At 39.0% G+C, this 18196-nt stretch overlaps 1 protein-coding gene across 6 annotated transcripts in view; it reads left to right on the forward strand.

Annotated features, from left to right (window-relative positions):
- Positions 1 to 2307: 2307 nt before the first annotated feature.
- The window catches only part of NPNT (nephronectin), a 63406-nt gene continuing 47517 nt past the window's right edge, over positions 2308 to 18196 (forward strand). For 3 of the 6 annotated variants that reach the window (XM_087962933.1, XM_087962935.1, XM_087962936.1), the window contains exons 1-2: positions 2407 to 2611; positions 11952 to 12052. In XM_087962933.1, coding sequence (XP_087819059.1) covers positions 2541 to 2611; positions 11952 to 12052 — 172 coding nt within the window. In that variant the 5' untranslated portion in view covers positions 2407 to 2540. Of the gene's footprint in view, positions 2612 to 11951; positions 12053 to 18196 lie in introns of all 6 variants that reach the window. The other 3 variants (XM_087962934.1, XM_026668654.2, XM_026668653.2) reach the window with 3 other exon arrangements.

Raw genomic sequence — 18196 nt, forward strand, 5'->3', positions numbered from 1 at the left:
TCAGTTTGGATTCTCTTCTTGAGACAAGTCATGTTCATATTCTTTTCACCTGAGGAAATGGACTGGATGTGTGGCGATGAAAGCTACCGCTTACTTGTTCATTCCTTATTCTTCTGAGGAGAATAAAACAGCCACGTTCCGACAACTTCATAATTAAGGCAGGTGAGCAATTCTTTCCCAAGTGTGGAATATGACCTGCATACTAAACGTAGTTTATTTAGCCTTTATTTAAAAAGACCCCTTTCCCTGAAAAATCTTAAAAATTGTAGGTTACTCAAATATTCTACTCTTGGATGAGATATTGATAAAGTGATGACATCACAATTCCGGATGCTCATTTCAGTAGTGTTCCTTCCAAGATAAAATATTGAGACACCTTTGATATCTGGAAAAATGATCTATGCCGGAGATCTTCGCTGGTGGAAAGTGCACCTTCTACTGGACCTCTTGGCTGTTTTCTACCTTCCGGGCTTTCTAATGGGTTGGGCCTTGGGGATATGGTTTTGGAGGGACACCAAACTTTATTTCAGAATGTGTCCAGAAGGTGGTGCTGGAAGAATGTTGTTTGACCACTAGATATTGACCGATGGAATGCTACATGGTTCTTTCATGGTTTTTTCATGCTGTTTAATATCTAAGATATCTAATATCTTTTTGGAGAAATGTTATCAGGGTGCCAATGACAATTCTATCCTTCTACCTACTTTTTAACTCCAAAGGAACAATCAGTACCCTTGAATGCTGTCTTGGTGATGGGCTGCATTAAGAAAGAGCTGAAATTAAATTCAAAGAACAATGAGGTGCTTAACTTGGGATCAAAGCAAAGCTTGTTCTGGGTGGGAACGCATCCCCCATAAAAAGCAGACTCACAATTTGGGATTGCTCCTTGGTCTTTTGCAAGTGCCAGCTTTGGCAAGGAGCACATTTGCACAATTATAGTCAGTGCATCACTTCCTGAACTGCTTTGACACAACATCAGTGATCAATGTCTCAGTTACAACCCATCTTGATTAATTTGAAGTTCTTTTTGTAGGTTACCTTTTAAAGTGACTGGAAATTACAACTGGCTATTGACCTGAGCAAGCTACAGAGATAATGTGGATTCTGTGGTCAAGCTACTATAATATGGATTCTGTGGTGCATGATCTGGACTGATGCCTATTGCTTATAGGGGCCAATTTAAGGTCTTCATATGGATCTTTAACTTAGGACCTCGTTTGTTCCTGTCCTGCTTACAGAAATCTGCTGGAACTCTTCTGAAGATGCCTTCTCGGCGGACCTGAACCTTTGCTATAGAGATGTGGGAAAGGATCTCCTGTGGCTCTGAAGTTATGGAATGTATTCCCAACTGAGCTAGTTTGACTCCTACACTCAAAACTTTAAGGAAGATAGCCCAAAGCACCTCTTCAGCAAGCTTTTCATTGTTAATTGTTTTAATGATTGGATTTCATTTTCACTTATTTAATTTTGTTATATTTATTTACACTTCTTGTGGTAAGTCATCCAGACAGTCCATTTGGTGTAGTGGTATTTAAAACATCAGGCTAGAAACTTGGACACCCTGAGTTATTAGACAGCCGGATGACTTTTCGCCAGTCACTTTCTCCTCAGTCCTGGGAAGCAGGCAACGTCAAATCACCTTCCGAAATCTTGATCTTGACAGGAAAACCGCAGAGACAAATTCAGGCGCTCACCAGGAGTCAGAATCCCCCGTACCCAAAGAAACAGTCACAAATTGACCTTACTTCATGCTTAAGTGGTCAGAGTACATAAGTGCAGTAACACGCCTGTCGTCCCGGTCATTGTATTTTTATTCTCTTATTCTTGTTCTCGTTTTTCGTTTGACAACTGCCAATAAATAAATAAAAGAAACCAAATAAATAAACAGACCCTGACGCGAGCAATTGAAATCTTCATCAAAGGTGGGGTTCCTTGGAGACACCCACCAACAAACAACGACCGGAGGCCCCGCTCTTTTGCTCTCCTACTCCGTTTTTTTCCAAGAAAGCCGTCTCGCTCTTCCTCAGGGAGCCCGGCGTTAGGATCGGCCGAAGACTCTCCGCCGCGCTTCTCCCACGCCACCCCGAAGGGCGAGCCGAGACGCGCACGCCTGCGCCCCAGACTCTTCCCGGCAGCGGGCGGCATGACCGCCTCCGAGCTCGAAGGGAGGGGAGTGGAGCGCCAGGCAGGGACGCCAGGCAGGGGTGTGGGGGAGAGGCTCCCTCCTGCCGCTTGCCTCGTTGCCGACCTCTTCCCTTCGCCTCCTGCGAGGACTGGGATTAACTGCAGCCGGGCGCCCCCAGAGGGCCCCGCTGGCGCTCAGTTCCCGGCGCGCTGGGCTGGGCTGGGCTGGGTTGAGGGCACCTCCTAGAAGAGCCGGTGGGGAGGCCGCTCCGGCGCCTTCGCTTCTTTGCATCTCCTCCCAACCTGCCGTTGCCGCCGGTGGTCGAGAGACCCAGGGCTGTTCTCCCTCTCTCTTTTCTTTCTTTCTTTACCCCCCCCCCCCTTCTGTCTGTGTCTGTCTGTCTTCCCTTGTCGACATGGATTTCTCTTTGAGGGTCCTCGTTTTATCCTGGCTTTGCCTGGAGACTTTAGGGGACTTCGACGGAAGGTAAGTTGAACGGTTTCCTGGAAGGAAAAGGTTGGGGGAAACGAAAGAAAGGGGGGCAACACCCGGAGCCCACGTTTCTTTCTGGAGAACGAGAAATGGTCCAATTTGCTAAGGGAAAGAAACAGTTCACAACCTTTGGCGCTGGTCTGCTATTTTCCTCACTAACGTCTAAGAGTGGCTCAGACGGGGCAGAAAACCTGTTGGAGGAGGAATCGGACTGCACTCTTCTTTCTTTGCACAGGATCCAGAACATGCTCCCTTCAAAATCTAGCAGTTTGTCCAAAATACGACTGTGAAAGTTTTCACTTAATCGAGGAAACAGAACTGGAAGCGACCAGTAACAGAGGCACCTGCAGTAGGAAGTTTGCAAGACCCTAATACCCCTAAATGAAATACCGGGTTTTATTTTTGTGCTCCTTTTTTAAAAATAAAGTATATCCTTTAGGTGCAGGAAGTTCATGTGCCTAAAAAGACTTTATCACATAATGATTGGCACATGCTTCCATATAGTAGTCCATTTGATCAAATGCACGACTTATTAATGCACCTCTTTAAAGTTTCCGGAAGACTCCTGTTTGTTATTTAGCATTTTTGGTTTTGTTTTGTTTTTCACTAATTTAAGGCTATCCCTCTGGAAGTCATGAACCTTGAATTGTTACAAGGATTCCAGTAGTCCTTTGAAGTTGGTCAGTTTCAAATTCCTAACACAGGGGAAAAGCTACTTTGTGAATGGAAGACTGATTCAGCGCCAGGTTTTCTGATTTGTAGTTTGGTCTCTGAACGGCTACACTGCACTGATTCTCACCTAGGAGGAAACCATCTAAACTAGGAAGGCTTACAGCTGGCATCTTGGCATTTATTTGAAAATAATTTCATCCCTTCCAATCCAACCTACCTCTAATGAAATGTGAATAGTCTTAATCTGAACTGATTATTTTTTGACACAGATAGCTGTAGTAGTCCTAAGCACATCACTGGAACAGCTGAATTATTTTAAATATCTAAACTGACTGATAGGAACTCTGTGTTATTAGGTATATCCACCTGAAGATGTCTGGATTTAAGTCTACAATCTTCTGTAAAGCTCAGTCTTTTACTTTAAACATCCTTGCTAATAACAGAAGCCAACACTACAATGGATTTTTGATAGGGTTCGGCATTTTACACATTAGTGTAGATGGAAAGAATCTAATATGCATTTGAATGTGCAGGAAGAATACTAGCAAGAAAAATTGTTCTAGTTTAATTGATAGGCTACTGAGAGGTGTGTTACTGCATCTGTAGGGATGGTAAATACAACATATGATTATATTCTATGGATATTAATCATATTCTGTTGCATGTTATTGTGAAAATAACATGTTCTCAAAAGGTAAACATGGAAGAAAGAGCTTTAAAGCAAAATACTTTAATTGCTGAAGTGGTGATTTCCCCATTCATGCATAATTATATGGATTGTCATACCAAGTAAATGCAAACCCCAGAACATCTGTGTAGCTTCAGTGTTTGGGGGTGACATGAGAAAAGAATGGCTATCTCCTGTCAGATAAATAATGCAGTTGACAGTAAACTAGGGACTATTTATAACCCTGTAAAATTTTTAATTTCTTTTTATACCTGTATGTTTTCCAGGAATGTTTTGATATCTTTAAACACATATGTAAAATAAACATTAATCAGACAAGCTGTAACCTTAAGGGCACAATTATATTCCACCATTCAATGCAAATATTTCAGTTGTGTAAAGATGCATGATAGGCAAGTCTTGACAGGCTTAGGCAGTCCAAGTTTCTTTTGAAATACATTGAAATACAACCTTTCTGTAACTGATAGACCTATTAGATATATTATCTTTGTGTAATTGTTGAATAGATCATAACTACAGTACTTTGACCTCATTTATCAAGCCATTTTCATTGGAACAGAGAATAATACAGATACGGAGCTGGTTTTTAACTAGGTATCTCAATGCAAACAGTCTGGAGGAACAACTCTTAATGGGATCCTGTACATGGGAATTGTTTATCTCTCCCTGTGATTTGAAGCCATGAAAAGAATGCACACCTGCTCTGTTTATTGACTGGAACTGATATAAGTCTCCATACTTACTTGGTTTTTGTAATTCATGAAGATATTTAGGAATAGTGAAGAATAACAGACCTTATGGCTATACCAGTAGGCAAATCTCATTGTAAAAAGCAAATCCTTCTTTAATATTATACTAGCCTCTTTGGTCTCTGGGTATGGACTATGTTCCAGTCTCCAAAGACTCAGAGGCTGGGGGACCCAGAAATGAACTGAAACCCAGACCTGCAACACAAACTATTCTGGTTATACTATAGACCAGGGGCCTCCAACCTTGGCAACTTTAAGCCTGGTGGACTTCAATTCCCCTGCCAGCTTTGCTTTGGGAATTCTTTGAGTTGAAGTCCTCCCGGTTTAAAGTTACCAAGGTTGGACATCCCTGCTATAAACCCCTGTGGACTTGGAAACATAACTGCAGATCCTAGACTCATGCCACTGGTAACTTAATAGAAACCATCATCAGTCAACTGATTTCCATCTACAAAAATCTACACATCAGATCTCAGAAGAGCTTTCAAACTGTTTGACATGAAAGAGGGTTATAGGCATCTAATTCCCATTGATACTCATTAATGAAAGTTTGAGTGTTTAATAATATCATTTGGATTGGATAGTTCTTCCTCAGCCTTAATGATATTTATGAACCATGTTTATCAAGACATATTGGAGACCATTCAGATCATCTTTTTTGGGGGATAATTTGTTTATTTACTCATTGTCCACACGAGTCAAGTATGTGCAATTCTGCAGTGCTTATAAATACATATTCTCTAGTCTATGCCAAGGGTCTCCAACCTGTGGCTGCAGCCCACTACCGGGCCTTGACCCATTCAGAACTGGACTGTGGAAGTGGTGGGCAAGTGTGAGCAGAGGGCAAGTGCATACGTGCACACCATTTGCCTGAGCAGTGGACGTGCATGCCCGCCACTTGTGCAAATGGACCCTTGCACGTGTGTGTGCTTGCTCGCCACTCATGTGGAACCATCCCCCCTTCCCTCCACCGCCAGTCCCCAAAACCCGAAAGGTTGGCGACTTCTGCTCTATACTATGCTGAAAAAATGGGCCTTTCTTTGATCTGTCTGTCTAAGTTATTCTATTTCTTCAAGGAGAATTCAGTTGGATTCAGTTAAAGATGAATTTAGTGAATTTTGGAAATCTCCCATCCTGTACACATACACAATCCTTTACAGGTAGTCCTCAACTTACAATGTTTAATGACCATTCGAAATTACAACATCACAGAAAAAAAGTGACTTATCACTGTTTTTCACACAACCGCTGTAGCATCTCCATGGTCATGTGATCAAAATCCAGATGCTTGGCAACTGGCTTATATTTACGACGATTGCAGTGTTCCCGGGCCATGTGATCCCTTTTTGTGATCCTCTGATAAGCAAAATCAATGGGAAAGCCAGATTTACTTAAAAACAGTGTTACTAACCTAACAACTGCAGTAATTTGTTTAACAAATGTAGAAAGAGAGGTCATAAAATTCACTTAACAACTGTCTCAGTAACAGAAATTTTGGGCTCAATTGTGGTCGTAAGTCGAGGACTACCTGTAGTGGACTTTGTCATCTTTTAAAATCTTACATTTTTGGCAGTTTTGCACACTGCTTGTGTGTTTTACTAAGAAAGGTGAGCCTTTGTCAATTCAAATGAACATTCACTTTTCAGTATACCCTTCATTATCCAGATCTCTTATGTCTCTCTATGGCTTAGTCTGATACTTCTGATTTTCCTTTGAGTGCTGTGCTTTTGTAATCTGATTAAAAGTTTAATGAGAGCTTGCTGTACATTTTTCTTCCCAAATCTTTTTCTGCCAAGCAAACTGAAGTTTCCTTTAAAAAGAAGCTTTTGACTACCAGGGATAGTTTTCAACACTGGAACTCCAATTGCTGTCATATCTGAAGGCACAACACCTTCTATTGAGGTTCAAATTGATCCCAGGGACATGATACATTTACAAACTTCTCATAAACTTATATATCATCAGATCAGGAGAACACAATTTTTTCCCATTTTATACATGTATCTTTGATACACCTAACTTGAAAAACAAGTGGTCTGATCTTCTGCCACATAATTATTTATTGACCCTGAAGCCCTCTTACCACATCCATTTGGCTCCTGAAAAACGTAATTCTCCTCCTTCTAGTATCTTTCCTGCCTTACGTGAGTGACTTGGAGGAAGATGGAAGATGCCTTCCCTTAACTGACCTCATGTATAACTGCGCAACAGCAGAATCCATATATGGAGGCTCAAACAGATGACTTTAAGGGGGCCTCTGTCATCTTCTGTTTTCTTCCAAGTGGAAAGAATTGTTTCACAATGATCACTAATACATTCTTCCTTGGGGGAAGAAATCTTGTTGCTCTGGAGATTTCACTCTATTTAAAACAACTTATCTTTTCTATGAGACTGTGGCTTTTTTTGGCTTCTTGGAATAGTCAACATTTCTTTTTACTACACTTGTCAACTTGCCAAATCTCTTACCAGAAGCTGCCTGCACTGTTTGTCTCTTTCACAGGGGCCTTGAGACACTATTTCATTGGCTTTTATTATTGAATGACCTTATGTCAAGGATCTGGATGCCATTCTAGTGGTATTTTATTTTTCCTCCACAACGGTCCATTTCATTTCCTGTTAGGGTCTTTCCTCTGCTTTAGAAAGAGATTATCAGCTCATTCAGCAGAGTTTGCAGAACCACATGTTATGAATTCGTTTAATTCAACTGGCATCATTTTCTTTCATCTGTTGGATGTACAGTTCCAACTATCTTCTGCCTGTTGCCTACATGATGAAACAGAATTACTCCATTGCTGTCTTAACCATCAGCAAGATCATTGGACTGATATTTTGCCTGGGACTGGTTCTCATTTAATATGTCAGTTAATGTCTCTGCACTAGTGTTGCAATGTTAGGTCATGCAGAGTTATTATCCATGACTGTTGCTTAATGTTTCCTGATTGTTCCCTTTCCCCGAGAGCTTTTATTTTCTCCAGAATAGCAAACAGATCAACATCTCCTCAACGATCAGTTGTATCAAGCCAAGACCTCTAACAAATGTTCTGCTAACTGACATCACTAAGAGGGTCCCTGCATTGCCGAAGTCTCTCCCTTGTCTCCTGGCTCTTTACCAGATTTTTCTCTGTCATATGATCATTAAGAAGCTGCACCCTTTCCTATACATGCACATATCAATCCTGCAGCTTTTTATCTGCAGCTTCTAGCTGCTTTGAACATACATCTGTTCATTACCATTTGAGCTTGGAATCTTAGCCTTATGCACCACTGTTCTACTGTGCAAATAGGGACGAAGAATTCAAAGGAGAGTTCTTTCAGACCCCTGATTCACAAGAAGCGATCTGTAATATTTGATTCATTGGAAAGGATACCCAGAAGAGAGATATCCTGGGAAATAGCCAAGGATTCCTTTGATATTGGTGCAGTACTTAAGCCATCAGGCTAGAAACCAGGAGATTGTGAATTCTAATCCCACCTTAGCAATGAAAACTGGCTGTTTGACTTTAGAGGAGAAGAGGAGAAAGGAGTATTAGGCATTTAAATTATCAAAATAATAATAAATGTATTGCCCTATACAATTCAGACCTAATTGATTATATCCTTTAACTTTAGTGCATGCTAGCAGCTTTGATTTTGAGATAGAACAGGGTTGGTTTGGGAATGGGGAAGCTATAATTACGCTGACTAACCCCCTTATAATGGAGGGATGAATTCAGGAGTAGACAAGTGCCTAACAAGAGGGTGCAAGAGTGAATGCTTGTGGAGGAAAAAAAATCTTTCCAGAAGAAGTAATGGACATTCCCCTCTCTTCGGAGATCTCAGGGAGGAACAGTTTGAAAGAGGAAGGGAGAGAATCCGATCCATAGCCTCTTTATTATTAGAATCATTTCCACTCCACCGAAAAAAGGAGTTGGAGATTGGTTCTTTCAGAGATCCTTGGCCTGGAGCAGGAAAGGATTCAGAGGGCTAGCGGTGGAGAGGCTTTATCTGCTCTAGTTCAGGGGTCTCCAATCTTGGTAACTTTAAGACTTGTGGACTTCAACTCCCAGAATTCCTCAGCCAGCAAAGCTGGGAGTTGAAGTCCACAAGTCTTAAAGTTACCAAGGTTGGAGACCCCTGCTCTAGTTGACAACTAATGGAAATGAAAGGAGTAATATAGTTCCTTCTTCATAGCTCTCCAGTCTTTTGATGAGAGTGGGGAATAGAAGGGAGATTTTCCTAAAAAGGCAAATGGAAGAGGCCCAGGATTTAAATCTGGCTATTAAAAGGGGCGTAATAGCCCATCAGTTAAAGACCCTGAGCTTGTTAACTGGAAAGCTGACGACCCGGGTTTGAGACCCAAGCACTGCACAAAGGGATGAGCTCCCATGCCTGCCCCAGCTCCTGCCCACCTAGCAATTTGAAAGCAGGCAAATGCAAGTAGATAAATAGGTACCACTTTGGTGGGAAGGTAACAGCATTCTGTGCACCTCGGAGTATGGATATGCTGGCCACATGAACACGAAAGTGTCTTCAGACAACTCCCACTCCCTTGTCTAAGAAGCAGAGATGGGCACTGCCCCCTAGAGTCTGATACAATTGGACAGAGGATACCTTTACCTTTATTAATATATATTACATGGGAAGATATTGTGATGCTGTTACACAAAGAATTCATTAGTTTATATGGCTTTCCAATTTTTAATACACTTACTGGTTGAACCTTCTGTATCAGAATCCTTCAGTACCTGACAGTTTAAATGCCATCTTTGGATGAGAATCAAATTTACGCCTCTGGGTCTTAGTTTTGACAACTATAGGATGCTCATCCAGAAATCTGTTTGCCCATATAAGTTAAATGGACAATTATGAATCTCTTCTACTGCCCCTGATTTCAAATAAACAGTTTCCTAAAGATACTACGATGGTTCAGGAAAAGGCACATGTCTGTTGAGGACTACGAGAATTCAAGACATCTGGAAAGTGCTAAATTTCTGCCACCTGATCTTTATTGTGTGTATAACACACACACACACACACACACACAGGTAGATTGCAGGAATATTAAGGGAAGAACAATTTAAATGTCTTTGCAATTCCTATTGCTATCAAGTAGGTCTATCAAATAGTAAAAAAAAATCTCAATTAATGCTGAATAAGTCAGAAGTTAATGATTTGAGCACTAAGTTGATGAAATAGCATGCTGACAAGTTTGCAGCTCAAGTTTAAACATGAATGCAGATAAATGAAATCTGAAAGCGAGGGCTGAAAAGCAGGAATGTGCATATAATTGCTACAGTTATAATGTGTCAAAATTTGATGAAAAACTTTGATGAAAATTAGAGAATAAGTCATGCAGACTAGAAGAAAATATGTTGGATGGGATCTTAGTTTAAAGCTTACCCTTTACCTATCCTTTTCACAATTTGTTGAGTAATCACTATTTATTCCATGGAGTCATTTGATTTGCTCAAGTAAATCACTCTTTACTATTACTTTATAGTGTGTTGTGCTTTAATAGGAGAGGTGTGCAAACTTTGAATAGCATTGGTAATCAAATAGCTATTGCTATAGCTGATCAAAGGACAACACATTATTATAAACTATTTGTAGCTGCTCCAACTTTACCCCTTTACTGAGATATGGTGCCTTCATCTTGAAAATATGTATTGCAGCATGTTGGAAGAAACGTTTTCTAGCTCAGCTCCATAGATAGTACATCTGGTCTTATCTCTGGCATGTTGTATATCCAATATATAATTAGAGTATAGGATGGTACACAGAATGTTGACCTGATCCTAGTTTTAGATCTGGGAAATAGCCTAGAAATCAATATCTTCCTGCTAAGCTGTTGGTTTTGTGGTGAATGGCTAGAAGTAAAGGCTGATTAGGTAGAAGAATTTCCATGCAACATGTGTTTTAAGACCCCTTATCAAACTTTGACTTATGTGGTTAAGTTATCTTTACAAAAAAGCACCATTGATTTAATTCCCATGTAGACGTAAATAGTATTGGATATGTTGAGCTAATAAGAGATGGAAGGAAAGAGAAACTAAAAAAAAAATAGCCTAAGAGGGAAAAATAGTTTCCCAGACCCTTTAAAAATGGGATGAAACAGTAGTTCAAAAACATATGAAAACTTTATGACAGATGGTTTCAAGATGGCTTACCAAGATAACAAGAAGAGTAAAAATGTGCTTTCCAAATAATGATAAAATCTTGAAGCTTAAGAATATTATTTAACAAATGACAGCTGAATGTCTGAACCAGTTCCAATTAAAAATACAGCATTTGGGAAGCAGTGAAATTCTTTGAAAGGTCTGTCTATTGAATTAACATCTGCAATAACCATCATATACTAGATGTGTCCTGTTACTTTATGTTGCAGTTATCCAATAGGGCAGTATGCCTCAGCCTTGGCAACTTTAAGAGGCATGGACTTCAACTCCCAGAATTCCCCAGAGCTGACAGGAGAATTCTGGGAGTTAAAGTCCATGCCTCTTAAAGTTGCCACGGTATAGGGTATATACAGGAGTTAAGCAGGAAGATATCTTCTTCTGCAAGAAGAAAAACTCACAAAAATAGAATAAGGACCCAGAAATGCAGTGATTGGTTTCTTTCTTGAAAGTTCATCATAAAAAGACTGGGCAAAAATATTGGTGTAGTGTAATTGAACAAAAGTTCCACAGTACACTCCTTTCCTTTCAGCCAGACTGAAAATTGGATCCAAACATTATACAAAACCAAGTGTTGTGCATATAGTTCTGGTTGGTATATTGGGTAAATTCAGCCATTTGGTTTCTAGTATCATAAGTTAGTACATTGAGTGAACCCAGCCAATTGAGGTTTATTCAGATCAGCACCATTGGACCACCTGTAACAGGGGTGTCAAACTCGATTTCATTGAGGGGTTCTGTTTCACCTCAGGGGCTGGGGTGGGCGTGGCCAGGGTGGGCATGGCCAGCTCAACGTCACTCGTGTTGGAGGTGCTTGTGGTGGCCCAAGTGCTCTGCCAGTGAAAACGGAGCTCAGGAGGGCTGTGCATGACCTCACAAGCTCCATTTTCACTGCCAAAGGCAGTGCAAGCCAGTCCTTCACTGTTTCCAGTTTGGCCCCGTGGACCAGATGTAAGCACCCCATGGGCCGGATCTGGCCCGTAAGTCTTGAGTTTGACACCCCTGATCTGTAACTTAATGTGAATTGATTCATTGGGCTCACTCTTTAAAGCTTATTTTTGGTGCTGGTGCAGGTGGCCCAGGCAGATCCATTCCACAACTGGATTGTGTCGTTTTGGGAGCAGAGTGGATTGCTGTTGGGGCTGGGCTCGCCACGCCTGGGGCCACTGCCAACGTGAGTATCACTACTGCTGGGGCTTTGAGCCATTCCTCATGGGGCTTGGACATCTCTAATACTGTAATAGCTTTTCTGAAATCATGGACACTCACCTGATGAAGGGCTTATAATACATACTGGCTATTTCTTTTTCCTGGAGGGACACTGACAGGTTAAAAACTCTGGCCACTGTAAACTCCAAGTATTCATACAAACAGTACTGTAAGTGGCAAAAATAAACAATGGAATTGACTATTTTTTCCTTTTTTAATCTCAGTATTAAATTTGGTCTATCAGCTTTAATTGTCCAATTAATTTTTAATTAATTTCAATTTTTTAATTCACATATTCTGTGTGTGAGCAATTGTTCTTTAAATGGAATTTGGTGGAAATATCCTATCTAATTTTTTTAAAAAATACAACAAAAACAATTTAGCTCATCTTTTATCTTTCATTTTTCTGTTTATCCTGACAGTGTCCTGTAGTGGTCATTTATTAATAACATTTCTCACTTTTTCATTGTTCTATCAACCCTACAAACTGCCATTCTGAAAAGGTATGTTAGAAGCTACAGAAGTGATAAAGATACAGAAATGCTGGCTATTAATTGAATTAAGACAGCTTGTTAAATCACTATAGGCTTCATACAGCAAATACATATATTAGATATTTATGCTTTTGACAAATTGTTGCAAAGTTAGATCTGTGATCTTCATAGATTCCCCACATTACGAAGCACATGACAGTTATAATCATCTATAGGTAATTTTTTTACTGTCCTAAAAGAAGGCATGGGACTCAATGGCTTCATGATTCTGGAGATAATCTCAGCTCTGGCTGTTCGAGCCCAGGTACTGTGAGAAGGCTGAATTCCTGTCATTTGCCTCAATCCACCTAACACTTCGAAAGTGTGTTCTATGAAAGTAGATAGAAAGGTACCATATCAGTGGGGAGATGAGCTGTGCTTTGACCAGACAGCCAGATTCCTGATGGCTCTGAACCTTCCCAGTTGTGGCCCCCATTTGCAAACCAGCTCCAGGAAGGGATGGGGCCTTGGGTGACGCTGCAGGAAGAACCACCTCACCCCCTCTGGTGCACCTTGGAAAGTGTGCAAGCATGTCCTATAACAGGGCTGTTGACAAGCCAGACTACTACTATGCAATATCATTGTGGTCTCCTAGCTACTGAAACTATTTTTATTTATTTATTTATTTGATTTATATTGCCGCCTATTTGCCCATGGCAATTCAAGGTGGCTTACACAATGTAAAATCATATTTAAAATAAAAAATAAAAAATAAAAACAATAAGAACTAACAAAAAGAATCAAATAAATTAGTAAAGTTCAATAGAACAAAATTTGGGAAAACAAAACAAAAATAAAACCAATTCCCACCTCCCCACACATCGACGACAGCGGGTCAAACTAGCCATTTGATGGGTTCCATCCCTCTCTGGGTTCCCCAGGCCCGCTGGCAAAACCAGATCTTCAGTGCCTTTCAGAATAGTATTAATAAGGGGGGCATTCTAATCTCTGGGGGCATGATGTTCCAGAGAAATGGAGCTACCACAGAGAAGGCCCTTCTTCTAGGTCCCACCAGATGTACCTCCCTCAGGGATGGGACCCGCAGCATTCCCTGCCTACTCACTCTAATGGGTCGGGTAGATGTCACTGGCAAGAGATGTTTCCAACTATGCCACACACTAACAATAATAATAGTAATAGTAATAATAAATAAATTTGTGTCACACTATTATACAAGCAGCTATTTAATATAATACTGAGGGAAAATTGTGGTTTTAAGAAATATACTTTTTAATGAGAGTATAATAATAATAATACCCTCATTAAAAGTATATTTCTTAAAACCACAATTTGTCCTCAGTATTATATTGAATACTGCTTGTATAGTAGAGTGACACATATTTGTTTGTTTGTTTGTTTATACATTTGTTTGCCCATCTCGTCTCAAATGATTCTGGGTGGCTTACATCATAAAAACATTAAAATCACCAGATATAAAATGACAAGGTAGATAAATTAAAATCATTAATACAAGATGGTGAAGGAGAGAGACAGATACACAGGGAGGGAGGGGGGGGAATTTGCTTTTAATTAGTCAACCACTTCCAGTATGAAGCTCTCCCACTGCCATCTTCATGTCTTAAGGCTCTTACAAAAAGTTAGGAGGTGGGACCCAATCTCACTTTGAGGGTACAGTGTTTCAGAGGGCAAGAGTCACAGCAGAGAAGGCTCTTCCCTGATCCCGCCAGCTGAAATTCCTTGACAGATGGTATCCCCAGTAGGCCCCCTCTGCTGGCCTGGGTGGGATGGATGCGAGATGAGATACGTATGTGGCAGAAATTAGCTTTTCTCTTGGCCAAATTAATATATTATTTTGTTACCCAATATTTGGTAGTTGCCTTATCAGAATGTTATTCACCAATTATGAATGTACATAAGTGCAGTCAAGACTTCAGAACTGCATCTCTCATGTTTTTTTTTAAATGAAACAAAATGCATGTAAAATTATCTACTGAAATCAATTTGAATTTTAAATACTTAATCATTGAATGCCTTTTTTTTCTTCTTTCCCCTTTTTGTATTTTTTCCTCTTTTTATTCTTAGTCTCTCCTCCAAATTACTAATTAAGTTAAATGCAAATCCGGTGATGTAAACTTCTTAAAATAAATGAAAAGTTAAATGAAAAAAGAGGAAGAAGAAGCAAAAAGATTCAGAAAAAGCAAAATTAATATTTGCTTATTCTTCCCATACCAATATATATTTATTTGAGAGTATGAGAGGGTGGGATTGCTTGCATTTTGTAAGTGTCTTTGTGTATGATTTCCTAATTGTAGTACTGCTTGAATATTAATTTCTGTAAATTAAAGCTGACTTCTGTTTAGACTTGTTTATAATTGCAGAATAGTGCAACTGATGACAACTTAGTAGAAATAAATGGGAATGCATCTATCTGATCCAGTAGCATTTTCATTGAAACAATTTGTACTTTTAAAAAAAATCCAGCATGAATGAGCCTCATATTTTTCAAGACATACAATATGCATATTGTATTTTATATAGAATATATTATCTATAATAGCTTATTTAGGCTCTGGGAAAACAAACAAAATATTTGATATTAAATATACCTTTTTAGGATGCTGCAATTTAAATGGAAAAAATTGAGTAAGATATATAAAGTGACTTCATAAATAAACGTGATTTCACTGGATCAAGTGCCTACCCCCAAAACACCTGTTTCGTGTGGTCAGACAACTCTTGACTGAGGTATAACCCTCACTTAGCAACTGCCACAGACAGTGACAGTGTGCAATAATGATGATGATAAAAAGGTAATTTTCAGTAGTGCCAATCAATTCTTATATTTATGACCTGCGCAGGTCTGTAAATTAAAGGAAAGCTAAGGTAAGATTTCAAACATAGTAGTTCCTTCACTTAGCAACCATTTCACATAGCAATCAAGTTCAGTCCCAAATGTGATCATTTAAGGGGGACTACTGATATTCATTTGGCACACTGAGGCCTTAAAGAAGATCTTAAAATTCAGAGACGCTGGCTGGTTGGCTGGTTCAGGGGTCAGCTTTGCTGTCTGAAGAATTATGGCAGTTGAAGTTCACAAGTCTTAGAGTTGCCAAGGTTGGAGACCTCTGGGCTGGTTGGCTAGTTAGCTAGCTTGCTTGCTAAGAAGAAGGAAAAGATGGAGAAGGCAGTTCTTCAAGTACAGGCAGTCCTTGACTTACAACCACAATTGAGGCCAACATTTCTGTTGTTAAGTGAGACATTTGTTAAGTGAGTTTTGCCTCATTTTACCACCTTTCTTGCCACAGTTGTAAGTGAATCACTACAGTTGTGCAGTTAATCACACGGTTGTTAAGTGAATCTGGCTTCTCCATTCACTTCGCTTATCAGAAGGTTACAGAAAGTGATCATATGACCCGGGACACTACAACCATTATAAATCTCTAATAAAATCACTGTTAAATCACTAGCATTTTAATATTTTAAAAATTACTCAATATTTCACCATAAATCCAATGTCCCAATTGTTTAAAAATGCCAATAGGACCAATCATTAACCAAATTTAATCAATCCCAGGAATATATCTCCAATCCCCTAAAATTATAAATTTTAATATATTTTTACACATCATTAATAATAATAATAATAATAATAATAATAATAATAATAATAATAATAATAGTTAGATTACCACATCATAGACTCTACCTTCTAACCTTAATTTGCTTATGATTATAGTAAATTATATTATCTATCTATATATGTTCTACTGTTTTTCCAATTTATATTTTCTACTTCTTTTAATTTTTAATACCTTCACCGTATTTAGGGCTATTTTATCTCTATCCATCATCTCTTACTCTTTTTGAGACTTCATCATTTATTGACTTTTTGATCCCTCTTTTATATTTCTCTCTTCGGACCTTATTTTTCTTTCTACCATTTTTATACCAACTAAATATTCCCTCTGGCTTACCCCTTTTCTCCTTCTGCCGCATCATTTGAGCACCCATCCATAGCCCTTTCATTATTTTGGAGAGACTTCCCTCTCCCCCCGGTTTTATTGTAAACTCTTAAAGAATTGTCTATTTGATTCATATTTATTAGTCTTGTCCCTTCAATGTGTTCATCTTCTTGCAATTTGTTTTGTTTTGTCAGTTGCTAAGCATATGAATTTTGATCATGTGACCATGGGGGATGCTACAATGGTCATGTGAAAAACAGTCAAAAGTCACTTTTTTCAGTGCTGTTATAACTTCAAATGGTCACTAAATGAAGTTTTGTAACTCAAGGACTTCCTGTATACATTAAAGTTGTCCAGGGCTTTATAAATTAAGATATGTAGAGAAAAGGCTAGAAGACTGTTTATCTGACACTCTATGTATACAACATGATTAAATTATTTAATCATGTCAACAAACTTGGGAATTCCTTGTGACCAGCTGCAATTTCCAAACCACTTTTAAAAGTAACCCCAGATGGTATACAGGGCACTACTATAGAATGGAGGCAAGAGAGTTTGCATTATTTTGGCAAACATTACAACAGAAAAAAATGGCAAAAATTCACTGTATTTTTTAATAAGTAGCCTGTATCAAGATATACAAGTAGACTGGGGATCTGATTGTTTATGCTTTATATATTTAAAATATCCAGAGTAGATTGGGACCTACTCACCATGGTGGATGAGTCAAGAAGCAGTTATGAAATGTGCATCTCTATATCACTTGCTCAATCAATAGCACCAAAGGCAGATAGCATAATTTTTTCTTATCATACATGGAAGATGACTGATTTTTTGGGCTTTAGAGCAGAATATCTAAGCAGAATATCTTAGCAAATAAGCTATATGTTTTGGCACTTTACATAGTCTGCCTAAGACATAGCGCATCACTTTAAAGTTAATAGATTCGTAGTTTTCTTTCAGGTGCTTTTCAATAATACCTGGATAATGCCGAGTTGAAGGATTGGGTTGTACATCAAAACACTGTGGTTTTGCTGTTGCTATTATACAATAGCAAGGTATTCTTTTGATTTTTTTCTCTATTCTTTTACTTTCTTATTGAGATCCCATTGAAATCAGTAGAGGTTAAACTGTTTCACTGAATCAATACCTCAGTTTTTATAAAAGTAATCTCTGGCAGCAAAACGTGAGATTTGACAAAGGAGTTGTAAATCTTTGTAAGGATTCTTCTGAATATTGCCTCAAAACCATCCATTATCAAGGTGAAAATGCTTAGTCTACCCTTCTCCAACTTGGTAAACTTCTTCATGTACAGGGATCGAAGCTCCCAGAATTTCTACCTACCCAGTAACCTGCAACCCTTTGGCACAAGTTGCAAGAGAATGCGCCAATGTCTAGAATAATTTTGTATCTCATATTTATGCATTTGTATTTTTTTATCTCTTCTCATATCTGTTTATACATTTCTTTAAAATGCTAAGTAAGTAAATAAATTAATAGGTGGAGATTGTGGGATGGCTAATTTAGCCAGATTACAGGTCCATCTAGTCTTAGTGTTAACCTTTCCAGGAAGAGGACCAGAGGACCAACTTTAATCTTTTGATATATTGGACATTTTAAAGCTATCTTCTGTCATCAGAGGAAATAGTTGCC

The sequence above is a fragment of the Notechis scutatus genome, chromosome 4 (assembly GCF_049901735.1).
Source record: "Notechis scutatus isolate UNSWTSFEM ecotype Mainland chromosome 4, rNotScu1.2, whole genome shotgun sequence".
NCBI lineage: Eukaryota > Metazoa > Chordata > Lepidosauria > Squamata > Elapidae > Notechis > Notechis scutatus.